The 21,541-nt window shown below is 49.7% G+C and overlaps 11 protein-coding genes across 11 annotated transcripts; 4 read left to right on the forward strand and 7 right to left on the reverse strand.

The window, feature by feature from the left end:
* Window positions 1-372: 372 nt before the first annotated feature.
* PENARI_c001G00366 (uncharacterized protein) lies at window positions 373-1,390 on the reverse strand (the record flags this gene model as incomplete). The annotated part of the gene is made up of 3 exons (XM_022626142.1): window positions 373-1,152; window positions 1,206-1,277; window positions 1,334-1,390. The coding sequence occupies 3 exons, from the start codon at window positions 1,388-1,390 to the stop codon at window positions 373-375; spliced, it is 909 nt and encodes a 302-aa protein (XP_022493241.1).
* A 217-nt stretch (window positions 1,391-1,607) lies between these two features.
* Window positions 1,608-2,048, reverse strand: PENARI_c001G07678 (uncharacterized protein; the record flags this gene model as incomplete). The annotated part of the gene is made up of 2 exons (XM_022626738.1): window positions 1,608-1,866; window positions 1,969-2,048. 2 exons carry the CDS (start codon window positions 2,046-2,048, stop codon window positions 1,608-1,610), a joined length of 339 nt encoding a protein of 112 aa, XP_022493627.1.
* A 267-nt stretch (window positions 2,049-2,315) lies between these two features.
* On the forward strand, window positions 2,316-3,905 carry PENARI_c001G09290 (uncharacterized protein; the record flags this gene model as incomplete). Its single annotated transcript, XM_022626855.1, has 1 exon — window positions 2,316-3,905. One exon carries the CDS (start codon window positions 2,316-2,318, stop codon window positions 3,903-3,905), a length of 1,590 nt encoding a protein of 529 aa, XP_022493811.1.
* A 1,030-nt stretch (window positions 3,906-4,935) lies between these two features.
* Window positions 4,936-5,352, forward strand: PENARI_c001G02095 (glutaredoxin; the record flags this gene model as incomplete). The annotated part of the gene is made up of 2 exons (XM_022626275.1): window positions 4,936-5,086; window positions 5,198-5,352. The coding sequence occupies 2 exons, from the start codon at window positions 4,936-4,938 to the stop codon at window positions 5,350-5,352; spliced, it is 306 nt and encodes a 101-aa protein (XP_022493964.1).
* A 277-nt stretch (window positions 5,353-5,629) lies between these two features.
* Window positions 5,630-6,931, reverse strand: PENARI_c001G01746 (chalcone isomerase domain-containing protein; the record flags this gene model as incomplete). The annotated part of the gene is made up of 1 exon (XM_022626253.1): window positions 5,630-6,931. One exon carries the CDS (start codon window positions 6,929-6,931, stop codon window positions 5,630-5,632), a length of 1,302 nt encoding a protein of 433 aa, XP_022493504.1.
* A 701-nt stretch (window positions 6,932-7,632) lies between these two features.
* On the reverse strand, window positions 7,633-8,256 carry PENARI_c001G07205 (uncharacterized protein; the record flags this gene model as incomplete). Its single annotated transcript, XM_022626694.1, has 1 exon — window positions 7,633-8,256. The coding sequence occupies one exon, from the start codon at window positions 8,254-8,256 to the stop codon at window positions 7,633-7,635; it is 624 nt and encodes a 207-aa protein (XP_022493713.1).
* A 758-nt stretch (window positions 8,257-9,014) lies between these two features.
* Window positions 9,015-10,434, reverse strand: PENARI_c001G10736 (putative extracellular exo-polygalacturonase; the record flags this gene model as incomplete). Its single annotated transcript, XM_022626971.1, has 4 exons — window positions 9,015-9,021; window positions 9,073-9,670; window positions 9,748-10,114; window positions 10,165-10,434. 4 exons carry the CDS (start codon window positions 10,432-10,434, stop codon window positions 9,015-9,017), a joined length of 1,242 nt encoding a protein of 413 aa, XP_022493745.1.
* A 480-nt stretch (window positions 10,435-10,914) lies between these two features.
* PENARI_c001G09197 (putative alpha-L-rhamnosidase B) lies at window positions 10,915-13,056 on the forward strand (the record flags this gene model as incomplete). Its single annotated transcript, XM_022626848.1, has 3 exons — window positions 10,915-11,799; window positions 11,847-12,118; window positions 12,171-13,056. 3 exons carry the CDS (start codon window positions 10,915-10,917, stop codon window positions 13,054-13,056), a joined length of 2,043 nt encoding a protein of 680 aa, XP_022493192.1.
* Window positions 13,057-13,951: 895 nt separating this feature from the next.
* On the reverse strand, window positions 13,952-15,666 carry PENARI_c001G03823 (uncharacterized protein; the record flags this gene model as incomplete). Its single annotated transcript, XM_022626429.1, has 2 exons — window positions 13,952-15,436; window positions 15,565-15,666. 2 exons carry the CDS (start codon window positions 15,664-15,666, stop codon window positions 13,952-13,954), a joined length of 1,587 nt encoding a protein of 528 aa, XP_022493221.1.
* Window positions 15,667-16,596: 930 nt separating this feature from the next.
* Window positions 16,597-17,736, reverse strand: PENARI_c001G11355 (uncharacterized protein; the record flags this gene model as incomplete). Its single annotated transcript, XM_022627018.1, has 1 exon — window positions 16,597-17,736. One exon carries the CDS (start codon window positions 17,734-17,736, stop codon window positions 16,597-16,599), a length of 1,140 nt encoding a protein of 379 aa, XP_022493315.1.
* A 1,273-nt stretch (window positions 17,737-19,009) lies between these two features.
* On the forward strand, window positions 19,010-20,107 carry PENARI_c001G02056 (NAD(P)-dependent alcohol dehydrogenase; the record flags this gene model as incomplete). Its single annotated transcript, XM_022626270.1, has 2 exons — window positions 19,010-19,500; window positions 19,639-20,107. 2 exons carry the CDS (start codon window positions 19,010-19,012, stop codon window positions 20,105-20,107), a joined length of 960 nt encoding a protein of 319 aa, XP_022493756.1.
* Between the last annotated feature and the right edge of the window lie 1,434 nt (window positions 20,108-21,541).

A 21,541-nucleotide genomic window follows, 5' to 3' on the forward strand; every position in this document is an offset into this window, starting at 1 on the left:
TGTAATGAAAACTTATTTACCATGGAACGACGCTGTAGCCGTGCTAAGCACCTGATAGACGAAACACGAAAGAATGCACATTGATCGCATGCCGTTGCTCACGCAATTGATTGCTCCCCGCAATTGAATTGAACCATCATGAGCCGGCTCCGAAACGGCCTTCTTTTGGTCCCCTCTCGGTGTGCTTTCTCACGAAGGCCGTCGCGGGTATTAGCTCGCTCTACGAAGATACACATAAATGACTCGTACGTGGGAGCACGACAACTGCGTACTTTTTTATCAGCAAACGGACAATATAATTCCGTTATTAGCGTATATCTCTCAGGAGCGCCAGCCGAGTACATTCTTCATATCAATAATATCCCAGGTCTATTAGGTAAACAGAAACTCCATGACACCCTGAGTTTTCTCGTATACCGTGAATACAATGCCACCGCTAAGAAGTAAGCGCCCCAGCCGCATGGTGCTCCCACTCCATAGGCCCTTGATTCCGTAGTCTTGGATGATGCTTCGGAGGGCGGTTCCCGCGCCCATCCCTGTCAACCCCTGAGAGCGGGTCTTGATCGAGTCAAAAGGTTGCGTAGTGTAGACAGTGATTGTCCCAGCGACGGCGCCCATGAGGAACGTGGTTAAGAAATTTTGGTTGATTTCGTACCTCTGGCTGAGCTCTTTCAGAGCGTTATAGCTTCCCATCCGTACAGCCGATGTCGCGGACTGTTTGGCCGTCGTAGGCACCAGGCCTTTATACAAGCCTCTCAATTGTTGTTCACGGAGAATAACCCGCATGGCTTGCAACCCTCCATCCAATTTCCTGGTTCCACTCGATGCATCATCAATGAGGACCGTTTTTATGCGCTCGCTTGGAGTCACCGCGATGACGCTCTCGGCGGCACCGGCCGCCATGCCAGCCATGATACCCTGCAAAAAGATTGGCATACCCAACGACGGCGACGAGAGCGCTTGTTTGATGTTGTCGTAAAAGAAAAATCGAACACCTCCCTTGAGCATCGTACCCGCCGCAAGAGAACTGCAGCCCGCATAGATTGAGGCTATTCCCCGCGTCTGAACCAGGTGTTGGATGATGAGTAGAGGGTTCTTGGGGCCATAATGGGTTCTCAGCTGGGCATGGGTTTTGGCATATTCAAAAGGATACTGGGGAAGCTTTAGTGTTTCTCTTCCAAGGGTAAGGACATCCCTTAACAAACCGTGATGACGGACTCGACACCTCCTGCAGTTGCACCAGATACAAAGGAAATAAGTGGCATTGGTTGTTTCTTCTGTTCGCTGGTCAGTTGGTACATTAGACGTTACAAACTAGATTTTAATTCCATACCGGTGGCTGCTTCAAGGCATGGCGGGCGCCATTCACAGATTTGAAGTCTTCAATCATGGTGCATATATCATGAGTTACAAACGGCTCTTGCGGGAGACTCAATGTGCACTATCAGCCTAGGCTCTGCTTTGTTGCTTGAAGGCTGGTTCCAAACTTCCGTCCATGATTAGCAGACGGAGAGCAGACGATGCTTTCCTGTTTTTCGTAATGAGAGATATAGGCCCGTCTTTGTCGACTTGGCGCACCCTTAATTTCCATGTACAAGCAAGTGACTTTACAAGCCGGCAAGTCCACGTGCGTGAGCAGTGGAACGGACGGAGTTCTTGAGGCCGTCTGACGGAGCGACAAAATCCGCCCTAGTTCCACTCCAGCTTCCAGCCCAGTCAACACGAAATGGACGGATTGAGTTTCCCGCGTGGACCTCGCTTGAACGTGGAGGCAGGAGAGTAGTGGCGCATGGTTGTCCGCTGTCCACCTGTCCCGTAGTGCGGGCCTTGGAGAAAGCTGCTTTGACCGGCGAGTTACGGGTCGCTCTGCGAAATACGGCATTTACTGTGGAAGGTTCCTGACGGACCAGTGGAGACAGACGGCTTTGACGTCTTTCAATTTTCGACTCATGGGGAATGCCTGCTTACCGGCGCCTAATCTCCGGTAACCACAAGGGACCAGACTGGTGTGGGCCTTCGTTCTTGCGACTTCCCCAGGTAACCGACATAGTTTGTAACGTCATGTAATACTTCCTACGTATATAACTTAATACTTTTACCTACTCATGCTTCTGGTCTTTCGAGAAAATTAATCCAAACCATACCCCCTTGGCAAGACAGTTCTGTCATCCCCCTTTCATTGCCTACTCGTCTCTTCGAGGGACACACCGGCCCGTCGTCATCCATCACCCGCACCAACAAATCCTCAAGCTGCCTACCAGCACTCCATTCAAGCCTGAATCTCCATAAAGGGCATTTCAGCTCCTCTATCCGCCATGGCGCCAGTTTTGAGCGAGGTTGACGTTCTTGTTATTGGAGGTGGAAATGCAGGATTCAGCTCTGCCATTTCCGCTGCAGAGTCGGGCGCTCGTCGCGTCCTCGTGATTGACTCTTGCCCCGAAGACTGGGTAGGCGGGAACTCCTACTTCACCGCTGGCGCTTTCAGGACAGTCCACCATGGATTGGCAGATGTCTTGCCGATTGTGAACAACGTGGACGAGGCTACAGCGTCCAAAATTGACATGGATCCTTACACGACTACCAATTTCGCAGACGATATCTCCCGTATCTGCGTGGGACGATCTGATCCCGCCCTCTCTCATACTCTTGTAAACGACTCTAATGCGGCGGTCAAATGGTTAGCGGGCCATGGAGTAAGATTCCAGCTGTCATTCAATCGTCAGGCATACAAAATCGATGGGCGCTTCAAGTTCTGGGGCGGCATGTGCCTCAAGACGCAGGATGGCGGAAAGGGATTGATCGAGGATCACCGGCGAGCAGCTAAAAAGCTCGGAGTCAAGGTCTTGTTCTCAACAGCAGCCAAGCGCCTCGTGGTCGATCCTGCTACCAAGGCCGTCGGCTCTGTCATTGTGGAAGATGCCGCTGGTGAACGGGAGATTCTAGCCGGAGCTGTGATTCTAGCGGCCGGAGGCTTTGAGGCCAATCCTAGAATGAGGTCGCAGTTCCTCGGACCAAACTGGGATTTCGCTAAAGTACGCGGCACCCCCTACAATATTGGCTCATGTCTAGAAATGGCTATACGGGATGTTTCGGCCAAGCAAGCCGGCAACTGGTCTGGCTGCCACTCTGTTGCGTGGGACGCCAATGCTCCTCCTGATTCAGGTGATCGTGTCATCTCCAACGAATTTACCAAGTCGGGTTACCCCCTCGGCTTGATGCTGAACCTTGAAGGCGAGCGCTTTGTGGATGAAGGTGTTGACCTTCGCAACTACACGTACGCGATTTTCGGCAAAGCAATTCTGGCACAACCCGGCCATGCCGCCTTTCAGGTTTGGGATGCCCAGATGACACCTTGGCTGCGAAGCGAAGAGTACCGCGATGGCATTGTGGAAAAGATCACGGCCTCTACTTTAGAGGAGCTGGCCGAAAAGTGTGCCAAATGTGGCCTGAAGGATCCGAACAAGTTTGTGGAGACAATCAGGGAATACAACAACGCGGTGACTGTCTTTCAAGAAGAGAACCCCGGCCACAAGTGGGATCCGGCTGTCAAGGACGGTCTCTCTACTCAGTCGAGCCGCAAGCAACTCGCATTATCCAAATCAAACTGGGCTACGCCTCTTATAAAGGGGCCCTATATGGCTATCAAGGCGACCTGCGGCGTCACCTTCACATTTGGCGGGTTAGCTGTTGATCATGAGACTGCGGGCGTCATCTCGTCGGCTACCAACTCTGTCGTGCCTGGCTTGTACTGCGCCGGTGAAATGGTTGGCGGTCTTTTTTACGACAACTACCCCGGTGGCAGTGGCCTTACATCTGGTGCCGTATTTGGCCGTAGGGCTGGCCGCGCCGCAGCAGCTCATGCTCACAATGATAAGAGCCCGAAGAGCTTCTCGGCGAGACTCTAATGCAGAATTTCTGTGATATGAGGCTGGTGCAGACTGTGGAAGAACTTGGGGCAAATAAAGGCATTCATTTATGTATCTAGTTTAGTTCTTCGTGATCAGTCGCACATTGTCACTTGTGTCTAACTTACACTTTAGAACTTCGGTGACTTTACTTGATTATAACTTAACAACACTCACGAAATAGTCCAATAGTTCGGTATAGAACTATTCGGCGCTCTACCTAGCGTCATTTCCCGATACCCTCGAAAGACTTAGCCTATATAATGCCTATTAGGCGACGGTACGGTTAGGAGGCGTATCGTTGACATTAGAACGCAGAGAAGCATAAGGCAAATATAACCTAGGATCCTTCCAACATAACGACGACCAGATAGTGGTGCATAACACCGTGTTACTTAGGTTAATATTGACTAGCTCGGAGAGTGGTAGGAGTAGAGAAGGTTGGTAGCTAGGGGTGAGAAGGAAGGTCGTATATAAGTTAGCAATTTCACATAAATATACTCCTCGTAGTTCCACGGTCGAATTTTAAAGTACTCTTACGATTAAAGAATGCGGTCTAGAATACGGATATAAAAGACTATATGTAATTGGAGCTCGCACAATTCGGATATATTAGCTGGTATTCAGTTTGTAAGAGTGTGGAGGTTAAACTGATTTCGAAAACTACTGTAACAAAACAGTATGAAAAGCACTGATCAAGACAGTAGGAGTACACTTCCCACGCTAGCAGTTGACTGGTCAGAAATCACTTCCATTATTCGAAAGCGAAAGAAAACCGAAGAATGGACTATGAATGAAAGACTATCAAAGGCCGAGGTTGGGGCCCAGATCAAAGAGATGACAAATGTTATCACCTGACATCATCGCACGATTCCGCAATCACCGACTGTCACCATTTGCTCACCTCATATCCTTAAACTTACCCCGCCCCATAAAGAGACCGTATCACCTCCGGCCTCTTTTCCTTTCGCCCACCATTTCGTTCTTCACTCGTCTCTTCGGCACTTTCGCCGGTCCAAATCCCGCCACTATGTCCGCCGCAAAGAACCGCGCTCAGCAGCTCATCAACGACAACGCTGTTGTTGTTTTCTCCAAGTCTTACTGCCCCTACTGTGACTCCTCGAAGAAGCTCCTCGATGGCTTGAGCGCCAAGTACACTACTCTTGAGCTGGACCTTGAGGGTGAGTGTTTCCCCGTTGCTTCTGTTCTCTCCGCGGAGGAGCTTAGTTGCGCTTTTGATATTCTTTCATCATTGCCGAATGTTTGCTAATGTCTCTTGTTTCGATTTATAGAGGAGGGATCCGCTATCCAGGCTGCCCTCGCTGAGATCTCCGGCCAGCGCACTGTGCCCAACATCTTCATCAAGCAGAAGCACATCGGTGGTAACTCCGACCTCCAGGCCAAGTCGGACCTCAAGGAGCTTTTGCAAGAGGCTGGTGCCGTTTAAGCGTTATGATCGTGCACATTTTTTCAGAATACTATATACTATTAGATTCAATAGAGTCCAAGGATAATATCCTTAATTGCGCAGCGCTGCAGCTACATCGAGGATTTTCATAATCTAGAAATGATTGGTAGATGGCCTGTTTCCGCCATTTTAAATTCGCATTGAGTGGAGTCTCGTATCTCTGGGAATAAAGTAGATCCAAATGACGAGAAGTACAACAATTAACGTACATGCATATGGTAGTACAAGAATCAAAGAAAAGTTATAATCAATCAGATTAGATAACTTTCTGCACAACAGTTCCAAGAGGCCGCTCAACAATGGCCATAATTCCATCAATGATGCTCTTCCGCGCGCCATCACTGGAAACATTCTTGCCAGCCAAGTAGTTCAACCAGACCAGACGACTAATACGCTCATCGGGAACCCGACCCATCAAGCGCACCGGCTTGGCAGGATCAGTCTGGAAGAGCGCATCCAAACCGCCCTGAGCATTCCGCATCAAGACAAGAGTTTGGCCCTTGGGAACATTCTTCTGCTGGCCACCACTGAAGACAGCCTTGAAGTCATTCATAGATGTGCCGAAGGACTCATCCTGGAACTCGCCGGGTTGGGTCGAGCCAGGCGCAGGCTTCTTCGACTGCGCGCGGGCTACGATACCACGTACCCAGCCGTCGCGCAGATGCATGAAGTCCGTGTTGCGAGTGGGGACGATGCGGAACGCAGTACGGATACCGTTCTCCTTCAAAATGGCTGTCCAAGCGGCATCACCGCGGTCCGCGTCAAGAAGGAGCTCCTTGAGTTGTTGGCGCTCTAATGGGACGAGGGATGTCGCGGCGTCGGCGCCCGCACCGGAGATGGCGACTGGGGCATCGTCCGATGGAGGGTGGATGGCCGTGCGGAGGAGGCGTCGTTGCAGTTCGGTGATGTCGGACTTGGCGACGTATAGACCCACTACGTAGACCTGAATCGAGAGGAAGGAGACGGTGCGGATGCCCAGGCCTAGGAGCTGGTATTCGTCTCCGGAAGCGGGGGCCAGTTCATCGCCTGATTTCTTGCCTTCTATTTGGTCGGGCGAGGGCAGGCGGATAACGCTGGGGAAATGCGGTATCGTGCTGGTGCCCGTTGGAACTTGCTCGAGGCCGTCCTGGCCTTGGATTGTGATTACAGATGGTCCGCCATTGGGAAATCCGGCTGGTCCATCCATTCTCATTGCGCCATTATTTGGGGGTGTAGGTGCGGATTCTTGTTGCGGGGATTTGTTCGCGTCCGACTTGCTGTCTTGCTTCTTGGCTTCTATTTCATCTAGTCCAAACAAGTCCAGCTTGATGACTCCGTACATGGCGACTCCGCAAGCCAACATGCCGGCGGCGGAGAACATAATCTTCCGCTTGGCCTGGGATGCTTGCTGGGAAGCCTGCGCGGCAGAAGCTCGGGAGCGGAGGGGGTTATTGGTGGCATTGTTGGATCGGAGGGTGCTGGAGGAGAGATGACGGGAGCTCAGGCGTGTTGTGCGTAATTGCTGACGGGTGAGGCATTGGCAGGCCCGCCACGGGTTCTGTCGGAGCGAAGAAGCCATTTCGGCTTATTTTGTTGGATGAGGAATGGGGAAAGCAGGACTGGCGGCTGCCGACGGAGCTGGAGTGTGGGGATGCACGTGATATGGTACGATCTATGAAGTCGAGTAAAGCTATACAATCTTTTGCTGAAAATGTATATTTAATTTTCTTATTATCGCGCGCATTGATTACTTCCATGTCTTGTGGAAGGTGTGGTATTTGTATCGCTAGTATAGTACTTTGTAGGTCGAAGTTAGCCCGTACGTTGCTAAGACTAACTTCAATTTTCAAGGTACTGTATATATGCTGATCAAGACGAGCTAGGATACACTCAAAAATGGCTTAGGCAATGGCTTGAGCAACAGCGAGCTTTGATATTACGATTCTACGCTGACGGTGGGCGGTATAATAAGTATCCAGTTTACTAACATTTATCTTCTAGTTGGACGGTGCATATAAGATTTTTATTGTGCAATTTAAACCTTATTTAACGAGGTAAATCCAACGTTTCCGTCTTAGGATTTCTAAAGAGAGCTATCGAACAATACTGGGAGAGAATGACATATAAAAGGATTTTGGAGCAGCGGACTTTTTAGTTCCCTATACATTTTAAAACAAACTATTCTGGGTCGCATGACTCATTGGACGTACAATTATACCTAAAGCATTAAGGCCCAGTAGAAAAGAAAGAAACATCGGGTATCAATAACAATCGTAACGCTTAGAACATGGCCGCAAAGGCAGCGGCAGCAGCAGCTCCCAATGGCGCAGCCGTAATCAAAGGCTTCGCAGCAGCAGCAGCTCCAGTGGCCGTGACCTGGACAGCGGAAGCAGAAGCCGTCGCATCGGCAGTGAAAGCGTAAATACCATCGGTGACAGTCAAAGCACTATAGCTGACGGACGAAGGCTCGATGGAGGTACTTGATTCAGAAGCAGAAATGGAAGTAGTGTAGCCTTTAACAGAGGCGGTGATAGCAGCACTCCATGAGCAGGAAACAGACTCAGAGCTGTGGGTGAAGGAGCATGCCATGACGTTGGTTGCAACACCAGTACCACCTGCAGTAGTGACGGTCACTTGACCGGAGAAGCTGAAGGTGGCAGGGCCCTGGACCAAGGTCAGGGGGTGGTGGATTGCGCACTTGTCTGCACCTTTCATGCAGGCAATCTCGTAAGTTGTGGCGTACTTGTCGATGCCAGCGACGCGGGCAGCGGTGCTAGTATAACTGCCTAGGTTGACATACGGCAGATCGGCCTCGATTCCGAAATAGCTGACGGTAGTTGTGCTGGGTTCGGCGGCAGTAGCCAGAGCCGCGAGGGCAGAGGCGAGAAACAAGTTCATGCGCATTTCGAATGATCTGTAGGTCTTCAAAAGGGCTAACCTCGAAGTTATGTGAGGCAGTGAGAGTTAGGACTGTAGAAATAAAAGTCAGGAATCAACACACGGGGTCCCTTTATACTTAGAGCCTCAATTTTAACACTAGCATGCTTTAGGCAGTCAGCCTAGAAAAATTCACCGAGCCCTGCCTCATTTCGGGGCGCAGGCTAAGCCTCCATAGTGGCTTCAGGGTCCCATTGCTGCCCTATGGTCAGGTGGATTGCCCAACTTTTAGCTCAGGACACAGACCCCTATTGCAAGTTCATGAACCCCTATTATACTTTTAGAACTTCAGACCGCTTAATTATCATTGCTTTTCAATGGGCACAAACTGAAGATCAATTCGAGTGGCCCCATTTGGTCGCTGGCTCCGCCCGGAAGCTAGACGTAAAAGACTGAAGCTGCTTGGTGTGTCAGGGTCCGGTTAGACCGGCCCACCAAGATTGCTCCCAATATCAAAGCCCGCATAACCTTGGCTAAGACACCAAGAAAATATCCACGTTGATAGATAGGAAACATGTGACTCATTTACTGCAAGTAGTGGACATATATCTTATATCATTGGCGAGTTTTTCGGCAAAAGTTGCTGACCTAAATGCAGCCAAGACCTCATTGGAGGCTCTAACTCTGCTAGCCCTAACCGGATGGAGATTGTGCCGTGGGGGCCAAATCCAATTGCGCTTTATGTTGCATCCTTTCTTAAATAATTAATTATTCTTTAGTTCTACCTAGGGTCTACGTATTTAGCATCCATCAAGCCCATGCACCCCTGCCTCTGCTGTATACTTGCAAGATCCAACCCCCGGCGTTGTCGCATTCTCCCCAGGGTAAAGCACAACATTATCAAAGTCAATATTGTAGCACGGATGCAGTTTCGAGCAGGAAACAGATGCAACCTTCGTCGACGGACCATGCGTATAGCCAGTGAAATTCACGAACGCCACATTGGAAATGCTCATCAGGCTTGTCCCTGACAGAGAGCCATTGTTCCCATTGTCCTGCGTGATTGCAGGCCCCGCATTAGCGCCATAGACTTCGAAGTTTGAGAACAATACATTCTCAATGCTACCCCAGCCACCTCCACGTGGGAGTCCGGCACTTTCATATGAAGTCTGGGGCACAAGAGCTCCAACCCACGTTTTGATGTAGGCGGTGTTGTGCAAGTCCTCGTTATATCGGATCACTTTGACTCCGTCGATGCGGATATCCCTCACACTTGAGTCCTCTAGATACTGGCCCAGACTGCCAATGGCAATTCCATTCCCACCGCGGCAAGTGACATTGTGGATGTCGACATTGTATGACCGTGGCTTGATTGCGATGCAGTCATCGCCGCCTTGGTAAACAAAATTCGTAAGTTGAACGTTCTCCACGTCCATTGTATCTGAATAAAGTGTTAGCCACTGTGACTTCAATCCAACAGATGAAGAGAGATGATGGAAGTGTTCTATGTCGACTTACCGAAACCATCTGTATTTTGCACCCAATTCTCGCCATAGGGTGCATCTACTGCAGTCGCATTGCAGTAGATGTTGTTGAAACGCATGTTGGTTCCGTTCATAATGTTGACACTCCACAATTGGGGATCCTTGATGTAGAAATTTTCAACACTGACATCGGATACATTCCAAAACACAAAAGGCATTGGTCTTCCGGGTTTTGTATTGCCTTTCTCTGCAGTGTACCATTTATTCCCATTTCCATCAATTCCACCAGTACCATATCCATCAATTCTGATATTCTGACCCGTGATAACAAACCCGGCGGCGTGGTTTTGGAATGCGACGGGGTATGAATTGTTGCGCCAATAATCTAGATCATCTGAGAACTGGTTTGAGTCAGCTGTGGCTTCTTAATCCGTTTGATATTCCCACTTACTGTCCATTTTCCACGCCATTCAATTGTTACATCATTTACCACAGGGTTCAAGCGTGTTGCAATCCAGTATGATTGATCTTCAGGGAAGACAATTGTGCCACCATTACCGCATCGACGGAACGCTTTGAGGATGTTAGGGACATCATCTTTCTGGTGGCCGTTGGCCTTGACAGTGCATGTATTTGAGCTTCCTTGCTCATTTGCGAATGCTAACGTCGATAGGCCCAAGCTTAATGGAAGGGCGAATAAAGACACCCTGAATAGTCGCATTGTGATTTTGGCTCGAATTGTTGAGATTAAATAATACCGATGGTGAACGACAGTCAAATACTTATATCCTTGGATTTACAACCTTGGAGGCTTAATACTCGTCCGTTGCGTTCGGTGACCTTTGCGCCGAGCGGACATCGCGAATCGACCTGCGGAGAAAGTTCTGCGGGGAAAAGAAGGGGATCGATGTAACCTGCAAGGAAATTGTCAGTTGTAAAGCCTCAAAGGTGCTTGTTCTGTCGATCTTTGCCTAGAGTATGGGATTTCAATATTGTCTTGTAGGATTGTTCCACCAATCGCTGATATGCAGCAGAGCTCCTCGGTTTCTAGCGTTCAAATCGGCAAACCCCTGGTAAGCCACTCGTGTTATTCACTGCCGAGGAATGCTTGTATTGCTAGTTTTAGATACTGCCCCTCTTCTTGGTATCTAGTATATGTAAGTTAGTCGTTTCTTGCATCATTACTTCTCTAGCAATCATCATGGCGCGACTGAACTGGCTGGGCATAATACTGGGCTCGTTGCTCCTCGCCTCGTCGGCTCTAGCAGAGACATGCTGGCGTAATACCTCCTGTTCCGGGCCGACAGACACCGCATTCAGCGGGCCATGGGAAAAAAATATCTTCGCACCAGCATCGCGCACAGTCCGACCAGCCAAAACCCTATCAGAGCTGAAGAAAAACGCCATCACAGACACGTCCCATCCATACAAAGTCACCTTACAGGGCAACGGCTCACTAATCGTATTCGACTTTGGAATTGAAGTTGGCGGTATAGTCCATCTGAACTATACCTCGTCCGGGAGCGGAGCATTAGGGCTCGCATTCACAGAAGCCAAAAACTGGATCGGAGAGTGGTCAGACTCATCAAATGCCCTTTATCATGATGGAGCCCTATATACCAATTTCTCATCGGCCGGAAAAGGAAGCTACGACATGCCAGACAAATACCTGCGCGGAGGATTCCGATACTTAACGATCTTTTTGCTCACAGATGACTCGGCCAACGTGAAGATCGATGATTTAAATTTGGAACTTGCGTTCCAACCTACTTGGTCAAATCTCCGAGCCTATCAGGGTTATTTCCACTGCAGTGATGAGCTTTTGAATCGCATCTGGTATAGCGGGGCCTATACTTTGCAGACAAATGAAGTACCCGTGAACACCGGCCGTGTGACGAAAGGTGTTACTTCTGGCTGGGTGAATAACGGGACTATGGGCCCGGGAGATACCATCATAGTGGATGGCGCGAAACGGGATCGTGCGGTGTGGCCTGGTGATATGGGAATCGCGGTGCCTTCGGCATTTGTGAGCTTGGGGGATCTGGACAGCGTTAAAAATGCGTTGCAGATTATGTACAACACGCAGGTAGCTTACCCTTTGTTTTCTTTTCAATCTTATTCTGACAGATCTAGGACAAAACAACAGGTGCATTTGATGAATCTGGGCCTCCGCTCAGTCAGAAAAACTCGGACACATATCATATGTGGTCGATGATAGGCACCTACAACTATGTGCTGTATACCAATGACACCGACTTCTTGCTACAAAATTGGGAGAGCTATCAGCATGCTATGAAGTTCATCTATGGCAAGGTAACCTACCCTAGTGGGCTCTTGAATGTGACGGGCACTCGAGACTGGGCTAGATGGCAGCAAGGCTATAACAACTCACAGGCACAAATGATGTGAGTTATCCATCCATCAAGTACTCCGGGACCTCTAATCTAATAACTCTAGCCTCTATCATACGTTAAACACAGGAGCATCTCTTGCTTCCTGGGCTGGAGACACAACCAACCTATCAAGCACCTGGACCTCACAAGCCGCAGACCTGAAAGAAGCAATCAACACCTACTGCTGGGACGACTCATACGGCGCATTCAAGGACAACGCAACAGATACCTCTCTACATCCGCAAGACGCAAACAGCATGGCCATCCTCTTCGGAGTCGTAGACAAAAAGCGCGCAGCCAGCATTTCAGAAAAGCTTCTCGTGAACTGGACCCCAATAGGCGCCGTCGCTCCAGAGTTACCGGAGAACATCGCGTCATTCATTTCCTCCTTCGAAATCCAAAGTCACTTCGTTGTTGGGAAGCCTGACCGTGCACTTGATCTCATTCGTCGAAGCTGGGGCTGGTATATCAACAATCCAAATGGTACAGAGAGCACAGTGATCGAGGGCTATCTTCGGAACGGGACCTTCGGGTATCGGATGGACCGTGGGTATGGCTATGATCCGTCTTATGTCTCCCATGCACACGGTTGGTCTGCGGGTCCGACATCTGCTTTGACAGAATATATTGTTGGTCTTACGGTTACCTCGCGTTTGGGACAGACGTGGAAGATTGCGCCCCAGTTTGGAGATTTAGAGTCTGCTGAGGCGGGTTTTGTTACCTCTCTTGGGAAGTTTCAGGCATCTTGGAGGAAGGGGTCCAGCGGATATACGTTGGACTTTTCAGTGCCGAAGGGTACTGTTGGTCAGCTTACTTTGCCTTTTGTCACTGCGTCTAGGAAGCCTTCGATCACCATTGATGGTGACCGCTTGACGCGAGGGTTGAGCTATGTTGATCATACTGTAACTGTGAAAGTTACTGGTGGTTCTCATAGAGTAGTAGTGAAATAGAAAATTCTACATCCCGTTCACAATGAATTTGCATGCCAGGTCCGGGGAAGGATACTTACTTTTGATCCAAACTACGATATTCAGAAACAAACAGCAGTTCATATACAGGTATGTATTCAACTAACCTGATATCTGATAAGCAGCCGGAAAAAGCAACTATCTGCGATGGAAATCTGAACAGGAAAGCAGGTATGTCCGGAACTGGACCAGATCACCCGACAAAATCAGAGCAAAGAGTCGAGGAGAAAGAAAAATAATAATAATAATAAAACGCTAGGAAGAAGAGGCTTGGGAATATGGCAAAAGTAGCTGCAAGCAAATGCGGAACTAAAGAAATAGGGAGGTCGAGAAAGGAAAGGAAGGCATCAAGTTTAGAAAGTCAGAGGTGTATGGTATGGACAGGAACAAGACGGCCGGGTGGGATATCGGGTATCTCGATGTGCTTTCTTTTTTTTTGGTTCTTTTTCTTTTCTCTCTGCGAGAGGGTCTCTGTTTCTGTGCATTGCAGTCTGAGGTAAGTTTTTTGAGTCCCTTTTCTGCTATAGCAGAGAGAGAAAGCAAGAAATGAGCAAATGAAGAGAAGGGAAAGTCAAGGAATGGATGCATGGGAGGAAAGGAAAGGTACCATGCCCCGGTGTGTGAAGATTGACACCGAATTAAAAAGCAGTCTGAAGATGTGAAAGGTGGATCAAAAGCAAAAAGGCCTTCGAGCTTGGAATCCTTCGAGCTTGGAATATAAAGTCACAGAACCGACAGAACACCATCCCGCCGGAGACGCTGAGGTAAAAAAAATAACAGAGAAAGGAATCAAGCAGATGTGCAAATATCAAAGGTATCTTGGGGAGATGGACAAGAGATTTGGAATATGTGTTGCGGAGATGGAATATAGGGTCCATCACATCACAATGCAGCATCCACAGCTCTTCTCTTTCTTCGGTTGCTCGCGTGCGGTGACAACCGGCGGGTTCCAATTGGGGTTGGGATTGGGTGTCAGTCCCATTGGGGGTGTATCCTGCACCTTTGGCATGGTGCTGTATCCCATGCCGGTGTTTGGTCGCTGGGGATCGGGGCTCTTAGGCGGTTGAGGAAGTTCCTCGAGCTGGAGGTTTTCGACGGGCTGCTGTTCCTGTTCTGGTTCTGGCTCGACCTTGGAAGGAACAGGAGGTGCATCAAATGGATGAACTGCGATGGGTGCAAAGTTGCGGTCGTACGTGTTGGGTGTCCGGCCTTCCTTCTCCCATTGTTCCTGTTGCATCTTTTTGGCGAGGGTAGGAAGCATTTGCTGTTCTGGTGGGAGGCGAGGATCAGGCTTATACATGGTTGCCAACCATGGCGGATCTCCCTCGGGGCGATTGGCCGCAGTTGTTGGCCGACTGTCAGCACCCCGGGTCGTAGGTCGCTGTGTGGTGTTTCCCGACACAGCACGGGAGCGGGCGGTGCTTGTCTTCCTGTTCGTGGGCGGAGCAGAGGTCTTTCGGTTGGTAGAGCCTGTTGCCCTTGGGTTCTTCTTGCCTGTGGTGTTCGGGGTGGTACCGAAGCCACGGCTGCCCGGTCGGCTGCCCGGAGATGGACTCGAACCATCCTGCTCAATATTAATAGGCTCACTGGCTCTCCGGCCCCGTGAAGAGCGGTCGTCATCTTCGTCTGTTGCTGCACGGCTGCGAGGTCCACGAGAATCACGGCCCATGCCTGGGATGGGCACCGGACTGGCTGTTGAAACCGGTATTCGGGATGCGCTTTTCCCAAGGCTTGGGTTACTGTAGATGCTGGTAGCTGCATCGTCGGCAGCAATCTCCTCTGGTCGGCGAAGATCCCAGTGCTTCCGCTCATCGTCATCTACATGGTCGTTCACACCACGCTTGCCCGGTTCTCCCCGCATTTCCGGCCAGGGCTCAGAGAACTCCGCCGCAGGCGAAGTGGCCGCACCAGTCCCATTAGCAGCACTCTGCTGAGAATCATGGCTTCTCCCTCGTCCCGCGCTCGATTTGCTTTCTCCTCTCATACGACGCTGGAAAAGAATAGCCGCCTGGTGAAGTTCCTCGCTCTCAATCTTTGCCAGCTTGTCGCGGTGGATCCACTTCTCCTGGCTCGTTTCCCCTTCCAGATATAACTTGAGTCCATCCTTGCCCTCCTCGTTGTCTTTCCGATTGGACGTATCGTAGCCAGCGGCATCTCGCATGCTGCCAACTTCGCTCCCACGTCGGCCAAGGCTGTGGTCCCTCCGTCCCCGGCTGGAATTCAGATACGGCGATTCGTTTGTGTGGACGGTTCGAGAGACGGAGGAACTGCGTGAACCGTTGGAATTACGCTTGCGGGCGGATCTCGCGCGGATTAAATTAGAGTCGTGTGAGTGGCGTGGTCTCGAGGGGTTTTGATTCTCCTGCGGGGGAAACGGATCAGCATTTTTTTCGCTTTTTTCTCACTCTCTCTCTCTCTCTATTCGCGGGCTGCCATTCCAGAGGAAAGAAAAGCTGGCTTCCATTCCACTGCCACATAGGGAATTCTTACCTCGTTCCCAAGCGGCACGGCGAAATCCCATTGCGAGCCGTCTACGCCGCCAGGCGACGGTAGCGCATCTGCAGAGTAGGTTGCGGTTGCGACGCCCGCCATCCCAGAAGTGTTGTAATCGAAAGAGGCCAGTCCAGCTGAAACCCGGTTGGTAACGATCAGATACAACGATAGGTTGTTTGTGTGATCAAGACATGCCCGGGACAAACGAACGTGTAAGGGGTCTGGGCCGAAACAGGCAAATTGTAAATACGCAGGGGGGGTGTTTCTTCTCCTTGGTCCACGGGGAGATAGCCGACTGCTGGTTCCGTGGTCCTCAGAGGTAAGGGTCCACCGGTTCGGGGTGGCTCGGAGCTTCACAGAGAGAGAGAGAAATCGGAAGCAATTGGGGTTGAAGTCCAAGTCACGAGATCACACGTCAAGGTGTATAACCCGGAGGGGGAAAGGGAATGTCGAGGGGTTAAGTCAGAGAAGAGAAAGAGGGCTAAGGAGGCCGTTCGAACTAACGTCCCAATTGGGAATAGCAAAGGACTAGACCGAGTCCGACGTCTTATATATGAGACTCTGGCGCGCCAATGTATATATTCCTACGCCTCTTGGACTATTTCAATAAAGTAATCAAATCAATTGTATAACCTACCTGTTTCTAATAACTTTATACATGCGACATGTATCAAAATCAGAAAAAAATTTGGTCTCCGTGGGCCGTGCGATGCCCCTGAACTACTGAACTACTGAACTAAGTTACGTTGATCACTAGATCCATGATCTTAAGGCGTAGATTCTAGTACCTCTGTATTTCCTCCCCACTTTCATAGAGAAAATTTGAACTTGTATGCCGAAGCTGACAGGTTTATCGTTGGGAAAATGACAAAAGTTGACACCTCACATATACGCCGATCCTCTCCATGCAAAGAAACATCCCGAGGGGTTGACAGGTCCCAGAAAACGAGACTCGCTAAAACAGATACCCCCATAGTCTATGTCCGTCCAAATGCTCCAAAGTATACACAAGGAAAGGAGAGCAGGCCTTTAGAGCTTCGCGATTGTGTCCAGCTTGTTAAGAGCCGCCTGCGCGTCCTTGATGAGCGCTTTGCGCGCATTGCGAATCGTCGCGTCACCGTCTGGTTCAATCCCATCCGCTTTCAACATCACCTGCGCAAGGATTGTCTCGGATAATTTCTTATATTCAAAGTCCCGCTTCTTGGGGTCGGTCGGCGGGTCCGCCACGTATTCATCGACCAACGGAACCACCTCTTGTTGCAGCCACCCGGCCAAAGCACTGACTTGCGCCAGCCGAGACGGCATTAACTTGATGTTGGGAGGTGGTGCGGGGTTGCCCGAATTGCCTGACGAAGATGGCCGGGGTGGAGCAACGGGCTCGGGGGGTGTGACCGGCTTCTTCCTGTTATTCTTCTTCTTTCTTCCGCTCTTGCCCCGGGGAGTCGGAGGAGACGATGATTGCTCGGCGTCGCTGTGGCGGGCTGGGTGCGGCGCTGGTACGGGGATGTGCCGTCCGCTGTCGTCGGAGGCATCGCTTGGGCTGCCGGGGCCGAAATCAGAGACCACACACATAACCTCGGAATGCTGCTTGATTCCTTCTTCACGGCAACGCTGTGTGTTGTCCTTCAGCAGTTTCCCTTTGTACAACAATCTAACGTAGTCCGGGCTACTGACACCCATTGTGCTGGCAGCCTTGTCTCGGAGCTCTCCCACGGTCAACGATTCGCCAATTGAGTATGGTTCGAAGTGGAGTGGGTAGTTGGTCCCGCGGTGTTTGAGACGGATGACATCGGGTTCCGAGTCGGGACTTGCTGCGGGTGCGTCCATTTCGCCGGGCCTGATATAGGAGAAGTCCGCATCGCTGACATGCGGGGAGGATGCGGGTGCGTAGCTCGGGGAGCGACGCAGGATGTTGCGCCAGCTCATCGCGACGACGGTAAGCAGACAGACGATAAGGGCTGCAAAGAGAGCGAGTGTTTGTTCGTCGATGGCGAATGGGAGCTTTTGCGCGACTGGACCGAGCGTGGTCGACAGGTAGGTGAGAATAGGGTCAACTCGGAGGCGGAGAGTTTGGAGGTGAACGGGGAGGTTGTCGGCGACCTGGTCCAGGTAAACTGCGCACTTCTCGCCCAAGGTGGATTGGGCGAGGGTCGAGGGCAGTAAAGTCATGGATCTCTGTAGGGGAGAAGAGAACAGGTGGTGTTCAGGTCATGTCCCTGGGTGGTTCCATATAGGCAGACAAGGCGGAGAGTACTTTTTTGCCATCGCAGACAATTATGCATGCAACGGGGTCTGCCTGTTGGTTTGATATGATTTGATTCGGTTCTCTTTGATGTTAAGATCCTGATATGACTATAGTAGTAGAGATAAGCCCATGGGTGCCTTGTGTACCGTGAGGCTGCCTAGATGTGGCGATGTGTTCGAGGCCAGGGGCAGCCAACATACCACACTCGTGTATTGATGGCCATTCTCTGCCGCGCATAGCATGTGTGTTTCTTATTCCATTGGATTCTCTGGGCTCTATGTTATACGCCCCCTGTGCATTCTGTGCATTATGTGTATATGCTGCGTTGTTGGGTGACGACTTGAGCTGGGCTGTTAATCACAAACCATGCATACGGAGAACATGTAAACCATGGCGCTTTTAAAACATACTTACGTCAATCAATATGTCAGTTTGGTGTCGTATACCTAACTTACCTATATGGATATCGCTTAACTTAGGAGTGGGCTCCTGTTCCCGCCAATGCATCTAGGGGTTGCAGTGCAGATCATAAGCTGTAGGAGGAGAGGGGAAGTATCAGGATGTGGCTCATAATAATATAGATAGATTCGGGCCTCTGCATGTATGTTGGACATGCTACCAAAGGAGTAAAAAAAAAAGGGACAAAAAAAAAAAGGGAAAGGTATAAATAGTTGAATACTTCATGTATATATGTTTCAAGCAACAAACCAAAAATCAAGAACACCCTTAATGGATAAACAGTGTCTGAAACATTGAAATGAATTAGACGACACACTTAATTGCCAAATAATGCTATATGATCATAGCACAGGGCCCTTTCGAGGCCGCTGAGGTCAATATCAACAATTCGCATTATGTGAGATTTACGGCTTAAGACCTGGGATTTACTTCTGGCTCATGATGCCAAATACAGCGAACTTTTTCATCTATCAGCCTTCGTGGTCTAGTTGGTTATGACGTCGGTCTCATATATCCTTTCTTATGACATTCTTGGTAACAAGATTGACATCCGAAGGTCTCCAGTTCGAACCTGGACGAGGGCATGTTTTTTGCTTTTTTGCCATTTTACTAGCGTAATCTGCAATCGATACAGTACCGCCGCAAAGCGGTGAACACCAACCAGTTCATATCAACTCCAAGCTCCAAGCTCCAGCAAAAACATCCATACAGGAAAGCACCTTCTCATCCACAACCACAATGGATCCCACAATGGATCCCACAATGGGTCCCACAATGGAACTACCACAACCCCCCACAACAATGAAAGCTTGGCTCTACAGCGGCACATCCGGCGGCCTGGAGAAGAACATGTATCTAGACCCATCGGCGCGCGTCCCGCCCTCTCTGAAAGGCGACGAGGTCCTCGTGGAAGTTCTCTCAAGCGCGCTCAACCCAGCCGACTTCAAAGTCCCGGAAATGGGCCCGCACGTCCGGCACCTGGCCATCGGGATGCCAGCGTCCCCGGGGATGGACTTCTGCGGGCGTGTGGTGACGACCGGCCCGGGCGCCGGCTTCAAGCCAGGCGAGCTTGTCTACGGGTGTCATAGTATGCCGGTGAAGTTCGGTGCGCTCGCTAAGTATCTCTCCATCTCGTCGAAACTCATCGCGCCTGTTCCCGAGGGCGTGAGTGTGGATGATGCGGCGAGTTTAGGAATTGCTGGGCAGTCGGCTTATCAGGCTTTGGATGGGTATGTTAAAAAGGGGGATAAGGTTTTTATTAATGGGGGTTCTGGGGGGTGTGGGGTTTTTGCGATTCAACTTGCTAAGCATATGGGTTGTTTTGTTGCTGTTACTTGTTCGACGAGGAATGTTGAGTTGTGTTATAGGCTTGGGGCTGATGAGGTTATTGATTACACAGCTGTTGGTGATCTTGTTGGGGTCTTGAAGAAGAAGGGGATTGTCTTTGATCATATTCTTGATCATATCGGGTTGCCGTCGGATTTATACTTCCATTGCCATCATTTCTTAAGGCCCGGTGGTGTGTTCGTGCAGGTCGGGGCATCGGCCTTGACAACGTTTGTTGGCAGAGTGACTTGGCCCTCGTTTCTAGGTGGAGGAAAGAGGAAATACGTCATCTTCTTCTTCAAAAATACGCGGGAGCACACCGTCAAGCTCGGGGAGCTGGTCCAGAAGGGAGTTCTCAAGTTGAATTTCGACAGCAAGTACGATTTTGAGGATGCCGTGAAGGCATTTGACAGACTTCGCTCAGGGCGCGCCAGGGGCAAAGTCCTTGTTCATGTGGCCAATCCTCAAGAAGACACGAGTGCGGTTGTCAACGACTTTTTGTTCCAATAGCTATTAAGATTTAGGCCCATCAGGAATGTACAGTTTCAAAGCATACATAGGCCCCCTCTAAATTCTTTATAGGATAGTAGTTTCTTGCTAATGCCCATCATTCCGCTGTGAATATAAGACCAAAATATCTATATAAATCTAACGAAAACACTACTAAAAGCAAAAACATACAACAGTATGTCTAAGGTCGTGGTCACCTAGCGCCCACGGTTCGGGCATAGGCGGCTCGCCGCTCTAATTCAGCCCTCCTCAGGGCACTCCGGGCAGATATTCACCCACCTGAAGATTCTTCACCGAATATTCAGCCCGTGTAGCAAAAGGTACATTTTCCCATTCTGATCGAAAAAGTTGTAAGTGACCTTCTTTTTTCCTCCGCTTTTATCTCTCTAGCCTCGCTTTATCACTCTAACCTCGCTTTGTCACGAGTAAGATACGTATCAAGTATAACCTAACGTTAAAATATATAGCCAGTGTTGTGGATTTCGGGGAGCATAGTAACAATGAAATCTAGTGTGTAGTGCTGCCACGAACAGAATCTAGTTACAGGGACATGTTACTAATTTTCGACAAGTGAGTCTTAGCCCTAGGAGCAGAGAAGCAAATCGCTTAATTGTGTCTATATCCCTAGATTTGTCAAATTATATCTATAGGCCGTTATTCCACCGGGTATTAGAATATATAGGGCTTTTCTCGAGTAGGTTACAAGAGCAATACACGGCCAATGAATTAGAATAGAACAATCATTACTACGAGCATCTTAATAATCTAGGCGATTTCCTCCGTTACGATCCTATGATCTTTCGGAACGCACCTATAAAGCCAGGGCTATGTCCGTTTTGCCTAGGTGCTAGGAGAGAGAAACCGTCAAAGATAATGTTTTAATTCGTCCTCTCACCACCAAAGTGGCACTCCTATATTGAAGATCATTTGAAAGAACTCAAACATGATTTCGACTGTAAGCATCTAGCCTACTCCACAACCTTTAAAAGCCTAGAGGAGCTTACCTACCATCTCGTTGACACGAATTGTTAGCGCCCTAGGCGGCAATTCCCTAAGAAACGAAAGTGGGCAGACGTTAAATTTTGAGGCACACAGACATAATTAATGCCCAGAGTGGACGCATGGAAATGCACTCCAAGCCGCATCAGTTAAAGGCCACAAAGAGGTGGTCCAAATGCTACTGGATTATGGTGACTAGGATAGATGCAATGGCAATGCACCTCAGGATGCAAATATTAGCAGAGTGGTGTCAGAATTCAGTTTTCAGAATGTAAACAGTGGACCTGTGAATTGCCTTTTCGGGGTAGTTTCGCCGCTTCCGATTTAGCGTCCCAATTACGCCCTCACTTATCCTCCTTTTAATGCTCCCGACATATGTAAAAGACCGGTAATAATAGACAGAGTTCTCGATATACCTTGACTGGCCAGTACGAA

Source organism: Penicillium arizonense (assembly GCF_001773325.1).
Source record: "Penicillium arizonense strain CBS 141311 chromosome Unknown PENARI_contig001, whole genome shotgun sequence".
Classification (NCBI taxonomy): Eukaryota; Fungi; Ascomycota; class Eurotiomycetes; order Eurotiales; family Aspergillaceae; genus Penicillium; species Penicillium arizonense.